Genomic DNA, 7,461 nt, shown 5'->3' on the forward strand with positions numbered 1-7,461 from the left:
TTAAATATTAAACCCTGGGAACGGGAATTGTCCAAATATTTGATCACAATTTAATCTCTTCTCTAATAGCCAGTTACCGGGTTACGTTAGTGATAAGATTCATAGTAGCACACAGCAGCGCTCTATCAAGGACTGATCAAACAGACTATGCTGCATTAGCAGCGAGATAAAGACACATTTTCTCAGCCTACGCTGAAGCGGAGGTAAATGGACGTGGTTATGTCCCCAAGGTTGCAAATGATAAGGACCAACACCAAAAAATGGGGTTTAGAGGATATATCATTTTTCATACTCATGTCTTTTGATGGACAGGGAGAAATGACCAATGTTACGCGAGATTGGTGTGAATCAAGGCGGGGTTTGTGGGAGAGAAGAGGTAGGTTGGTGCAGTTCCAGTCGGGTTGAGCATTGGCGAGCTGCGACGCGCACGGCCAGCGAAGTGGATGGTGCATAACAAGTTTCTCATTTTTCCTGTATATTTTTTTTGTACCTGCAAAACGCAAAGGATTTACATTTTCAGCTGCGATTGCAAATCAAGAGACGGCTGACTTTGCTTCGTTGCGTGTGTCACCGGAGAACTCCGTTTCGCGACGGAATGACTGATTGTAATCACCCACCGACTTCAGTTTTTTGGTGTATTTTTAAGATACAAAGGACTCGTCAGGTTTGCTGACGGAAACCACGGAGTCTTTTGGGGGAAAAACAACCTAGTGGCTTCTGGATTTTAGAGGCAGAGGCAATATCTCTGTGTACAGGCTACACGTATTCTTTTTGTTCGAAAATGATGTCTGTGCAGAGATTAGCTTGATTGGGACGTGTTTTGCAAAATGTTATGAAAAAATCGGGACCAAAGTGGGAAAACTAGCTTACAAAGATCGCCCAGATCAGTCGGAGATACGACGTGTTTTTATACCGGGAAATCGCCACTAAACAAACAACGCGTTCTTTTTTATTTAGAAATCATGAAATCTGGAGTTTTCTTGTGTTATGTGGCTATAAGATAAGAAAACTGTTGAAACTTTGTAGCAATATGTAATATTTTGGAATGACAGTGATCATTTGCTCAGATAGTATATGGTAAAGATTTCGGCCTTTTTAACGCGTTTTTGAGCAGGGTTCTGTGTGGTGTTGGTTTTGCCGTGAAGTTCTTTTGCACCCAGCCGTGTGATTGTGCCGAGGGCTTTGTCCGGTCCAGATGCGGAGAGAGGGGCGGTCAATGGGTGAACGAACGAGCTGACCACTACTACAACACACTAACCGTGTTAACAGACATTTTTCACCGTACACATACACACACACCGCGCCGTTAAAGGATTTTGGTTTTGGGAGGCTATCGAGCCGAAATGGAGCTGCTTTCCAGGAATGTGGCTGGTTTATGGATAATCATACTGGAGTGCCTGTTCACATCGCTGGCCGAAGAAGGTAAGCAATGCAGACTTTACATTTGTTCACAAACCCACCTGTACGATAAGAGACGTCAAGTATCTGTGCGCGTGTGCGTGTGTGAGAGAGGGAGAATTGTAATAATGGTTATTGAAATAGACCATAGGTAGCTTAATAAGGTCTTAAAATTGGTGACTGCTGGTTGCCTTTGTCTTATGTCTTCGTGATTATGTAACTTTATGTGGATATAATGAAAATCAATCAGTATCTGACCGTTCCTGCCGTAATCACTATCCCGACCTATAGGATAAACACTAGAAGACACAGTGCGAAAAAAGCCTCGAGACGCAGGTCTGTGGAATAGTATACAGCGTACTGTACACGGGAGATAGGTTTTAACGTCTGCCTCGCTCTCTCTTGCTGTGTGTGTGTGTGTGTGTGTGTGTGTGTGTGTGTGGAGTAACTACCTTATGCGTTGAAATATGTCTTTTATTAAACTCGCCATGAAATTTGATAATTGTGATTGAAACACTGTAGACTTTTCCCAGAGGTTTCCAGCACCAGACCGTCATACCGTTTCTGGTTGAACCTGTGTGTTTTCTGCCCGTTCGAGTTTATCAGTGATCATAAATTCGCTTTAGCATGATATTTAATCTGTAAAACTGTTTTAGCGTGGGATTTGTTTAATTCTGTGACGTACCAAACCCTTCATGTCTGTATGTAGGATATCTGTCCGAATTATCATCGGTAATATGATCTTTAATCATTTACTGACGTCGTTACGGTGCTGAAGCGGCAATCGTTATCATCTTTAGTGATTAAAATAAGCTCCACCGTCTGGTGACTTCTTTGAGTTTTGAAAAGATCGGTAAACTAATCCGATTTCATTTCCTTTATCCAAACAGCGGGCGGCACCTAGTTTAGACGAGAATGGGAAAGACAGATTTGCTCAAAGATAGGGAAGAAGAGCTTTAAAAATCATGCCGTCTAAACTGGCAACGTACATGCAGGTTAGACGTCATGCATTTAGGCTACTTACTGCCATTGCAAAGTGCATTCACAAAAAGCCTACAGACAACAAGAATTAGACCTGTTCTGTTAAGACGACTCTCTCTCTCTCTCTCTCTCTCTCTCTCTCTCTCTCTCTCTCTCTCTCTCTCTCTCTCTCTCCCAGGTGCGAATGTTAAATGTGTCACAAGTGGGCACCACTGCGTTGCCAATCGATACGGAGTGAACGGCAAGCGTTATTTAAACACGGCCCGTCGCGTTGTCGCCCCCTAATCTATAATCAGTTAACCCGCCTGCATGATCAACCACTGCCCGTTAATAGTATCAGTTGGGGGGTAGTGGATCGTATTAAAGAGATAATGGCGGCCGGAATTCAAAATGATTTGCCAGTGACAGACAAACCGCTTCTTTGATTGACGTTGGTTCGCGAAACCGAGTCGGACACAGGGCTAATAGTAGCACACCTGGACGTGTTACAGACCTTTAATTAATGCCTGAATGAAGTTTTTTCTACTCTGACTACAACATTTTAAAGTATAAAAGTAGTTAAAAGTGTGGGCACTGGCCTATTTAATGAGTGTGTCAGAGTCCTTAGTCTGCCCTCCCCTCTCTCTCTCTCTCTCTCCCTCCCCCTCCTTTGCTCTCTCTGGAATGGAAGAAAAGCGAGTTGTGGGCAGGTTTTGTAATGAGTAATTTGGAGAAGTCAAAAACAGAGACTGCGGGGGGTAGATTGGATTTTAGCCTCTGGGTTTGACTCTAAAGAAAAATCTCAAATCTTCCTGGATTAAACTTAGTCTTGATCCCCTTTCGCTCTCTTTAAAGCTGAGAGAGAGAGAGAGAGAGAGAGAGAATGTGTTGTGCTCTCTGAGTTTCAGTCATTCTCTGTGATTCTGTGTGCAGTGTATGGGCACTTTGAACTGTCTCTTTAGTCTTCCCAGCCTTCTGCCTCCCCACTGTCACACAGCTCAGCTCCGGCTTTTCCTCTCACTGTCTCACTGAGTGACATTTTAACTGTAGGTTTCATAAATTTACCATTCAGAGAAACAGAATACACACACACACACATACACACCCTCTTTGTGCATGAACACAGAGTCTATCCCAGACTCTGACAGACGACAGACAAACAGGCAGTCTTTTATAGTATTATTCATTCATCTTCTCCCTCATTCTCTCTCTCTCTCTCTGTATCTCTCTCTCTCTTGTTCAGTTCTCTCTCTCTCTCTCTCTCTCACTCGCTTGTTCTTTTCTCTTTTTCTCTCTGTGCCAAGGCTGCAGTGGTGACTCCTCTCCTCTCCTCTCCTCTCCTCTCCTCTCCTGTGTCCCTGCTGTGGAAATGCTCATCTTTTCCCTGAAATCCCATTAAATGGAACCAATTTTTATAAGACAAGGATTTGCATTTAAAGCACCCCCCTCTCTCTGTGTTAATCCACTGATTAGCTTTGTGCAGTTCTGAACAGGCAGCTCTGTGTCACTACACTCATCTGACTCTCTGCACCTCAGCATTCTGTGTGTGTGTGTGTGTGTGTGTGTGTGTGTGAGAGAGAGAGAGAGAGGGAGGGATGTGTAGTTGTTGATTCCTGAGTCCAAACCCTCAGAGCCAGACTAACAGTCTTGATGGTCGTCCTCCATCAGTCCTTACTCAGAGTGTCCAAACACCCCCCCCCCCCCACACACACACACCTGTCTTTTCTTTTCTCCGCTCTCCCCCTGTACCTTTCTCCCTTTTCTCCTCAGCGCTCCCCCTCATACCTCTCTGACCTCCCCCCCTGCTTCAGCTCTCTCCTCTTTTTGCCTCACACCTTTCTCCTCTTTTCCCCCTGCCTGGCTTTTCATTGGCTCATGCATCAATGGCAGTGATTGGCTAAGAGGAGAACCTCAAGGTCCCTCTTTCTCTGTCTTTCTTTCTTTGATTCTTTCTTTCTTTCTTTTCCTCTCCTGTTTCTTTCTCTCTCTCTGTATCCTCCCACACCCCTCTCACAGAGACAGAGAGAGAGAGGGAGAGGGAGAGGGAGAGAGAGAGCGCTTTACAATTTAGGACAAGAGGGGACCTGTCACCTTAGTGCTCATTCAGTCAGTGCAGAGGGTGAGAGTGAGAGAGAGCAACAGAGCAAAAATCTGCGTGTACACACACACACACACACACGTACACACACGTACACACACACACACGTACACACACACACACACGTACACACACACACACACACACACACACACGTACACACACACAAATCAGGCATTGCAAGCAATATACACAAATGAACAACAGTGTGCAGTGCACAAATATTTTCAGTGCACAAGTACCCACTGAAGCGCACAAGCATACACACACACACACACACCCACACACTGAGAGAGCGTGTTTGAGCTGTAAAACAGTGAAAAGACATTCATTGATCTCTTATGAAGAAAGTGCTGAATAAATAAATAGCACTTCACACATCCAAATGTGTGAGGAGAGAGGGATTGTTACGGTTTTTCACTTTCTCTGAAACTGTGTGAACGCCTAGGCTAGTGTTCGATAAGATAATAAAACAACCTCATGATCTGGGTGCATATTTAGTCTGAAATCTGACATTTATAAGGTTCGGTAGTCAGGTGTGAAAAAGGCCGTTAAAAGAAAAAAATGCAGAACAGCTGTGAGTCTAAACCAGTGACCAGTTATCAGGGCGATGGTGAATTCTGAGAGTAAACCAGTGACCAGTTATCAGGGCGATGGTGAATTCTGAGAGTAAACCAGTGACCAGTTATCAGGGCGATGGTGAATTCTGAGGGTAAACCAGTGACCAGTTATTAGGGTGATGGTGAATTCTGAGGGTAAACCAGTGACCAGTTATCAGGGCAATGGTGAATTCTGAGAGTAAACCAGTGACCAGTTATCAGGGCGATGGTGAATTCTGAGGGTAAACCAGTGACCAGTTATCAGGGCGATGGTGAATTCTGAGGGTAAACCAGTGACCAGTCATCAGGGCGATGGTGAATTCTGAGTGTAAACCAGTGACCAGTTATCAGGGCGATGGTGAATTCTGAGAGTAAACCAGTGACCAGTTATCAGGGCGATGGTGAATTGTGCTCAGTGTGGAAACTTCTGCCAGTCAGACAGACAAACAGACTCTCTACACCTCAAACCGCAACCGGAACATCTGATTGGTCAGGCTGTAATCATCTGATTGGTCAGGCTGTAATCATCTGATTAGTGCATTACAACACCTTGTTTTCATGGTTCTTGGCTCTTAACATTCAGTTAAAATGATAATATATGTGTTTTAATACATACAGTCACTGAAATGTGGGTCTTCTGCCAGGGCTGAGGATGCATATCAGAGATGTTCAGGAAAGTCACCATGACATAGTTTATAACACACACACACACACGCACACACACACACACACACACACACACACACACATCTGTCTTAGACCAGGCAGGACAGGCAGTGTTTTCCTCCATCCCAGACCGGAGTGAGAAGAAAAGGGCTGGAGAGATGAGGTGAATGAAAGAGAGAATAAATAGACTCACACAGGGAGGACAGAATGGGACTGAACACACTCACATTATTACAACAGCAAACAGCCACCTCCCTCTGAGTACTACTCAATGATAGTGTGCGCGTGTGTGTCTGTGTGTGTGTGTTTGTGCATAAGAGAGGGAGAGAGAATGAGTGAGAGTGTAGTGTGAGAGAGTGCACATGTGTTTCTCTCTCTCTTTCCTCTGTGTGTGTGTGTGAGACACCATATGGCAAAATAATGTTATTAAATGGTCTATAGACACACAATGTGTGTGTGTGTGTGTGTGTGTGTGTGTTGTTTATACAGGCATCTTTACAGATTTACATTTATACAGGCTTCAAAGGGAGAGGGTGACACAATCCAGATTATGAGAGGGAATGGCAAATTGCCACAAATATGTTTTCTTTGTGTGTGTGTGTGTGTGTGTGTGAGTGTCTGTGTGTGTGTGTGTGTGTGTGTGTGTGTGAGTGTCTGTGTGTGTGTGGGTGTGTATGTGTGTGTGTCTGTGTGTGTGTGTGTGTGTGTCAATAAGAGAGAGTGAGACCACACCGGTAGAGCCTCTTACTGAACTGCTAAATATGATTCTGGGATTTTACATATTACCCATGATTCCCTGCACATTGCAAAAATACAGTGCCAATACAAGCAAAACTTCAGAAAAGTACACACACACACACACACACACACACACACTTGAATAAACTACTCTTTGATGATTTTCTGAATTCCGTAGCTTTCATAAATGCTACACATAGAACAGTAAATCCCAGAGTTACGCCTCACAATACTGTGGAGCTTTACTAAACCCAAACCTGTGCTTTACAGAATGACTACACAGCTCAGACTGGCCCTGCATCAGTTACAAACATTACTAACACCCTGAAGGAAATCCTTACAAAATTCCACATGAATGTTTAATACAAAAATTGACATTAAGTCTAATTTCCCCCAATAATAGACACATTTTACCCTGTTCTTGTGCCTGTGTCTGTCAGTTAGCAGGACCAATAGGCCAGCCCCTTTTATTATTTCAGAGCCAATCAGAGTTCACGGCCAGCTGGTTTTTGAGTCAGCTAGCCAGCTAGTGAGTTATTCCCCTGTGGTCTTGGCCTGCTGCTTTTCCCTTAAAGACCATTACCATGTAGACTTCATACTGAGTAAAGCCACAGATCAGATTTGTCCAGATGAAGCCATTAGTCCAGATGTGTACTCTGAATCAGCAGCTGAGCAGTGAATGAGAGAATGAGAGGGTGTTCGTATGCAGAGCAGACGGGTTACGCCCAAGCACATCCCCCCCCCCCCCCACCAAAATCACCCAAAATTCGCCTGTACCCAGTTCCTCTGCTCTTCTCTTGTGCAGTGTTTCTCCCTTTTCTCTTTACCCGTGCAGTTTTTCTGGCCAGAAGAGAAGTGTGTTATGGATTCATTTTAGAGTAATAATAGTTTGCAGTTTAGACTGAAGTGAAAAAACCTTTATCAGAGAGAGAAAGAGAACGTTTTACGCCAGTTTTTCTTCTGTATGTGGAAGAATGTGACTGTATGTGGATGAAAAGAGAA

At 44.1% G+C, this 7,461-nt stretch overlaps 1 protein-coding gene across 2 annotated transcripts in view; it reads left to right on the forward strand.

Moving 5' to 3' along the window:
* The first annotated feature begins 524 nt into the window (after nt 1-524).
* The window catches only part of ephb4a (eph receptor B4a), a 33,314-nt gene continuing 26,377 nt past the window's right edge, over nt 525-7,461 (forward strand). For both annotated transcript variants that reach the window (XM_030792345.1, XM_030792346.1), the window contains exon 1: nt 525-1,422. In XM_030792345.1, coding sequence (XP_030648205.1) covers nt 1,344-1,422 — 79 coding nt within the window. In that variant the 5' untranslated portion in view covers nt 525-1,343. The remainder of the gene's footprint in view (nt 1,423-7,461) is intronic.

This window comes from Chanos chanos, chromosome 15 (genome assembly GCF_902362185.1).
Source record: "Chanos chanos chromosome 15, fChaCha1.1, whole genome shotgun sequence".
Classification (NCBI taxonomy): domain Eukaryota; kingdom Metazoa; phylum Chordata; class Actinopteri; order Gonorynchiformes; family Chanidae; genus Chanos; species Chanos chanos.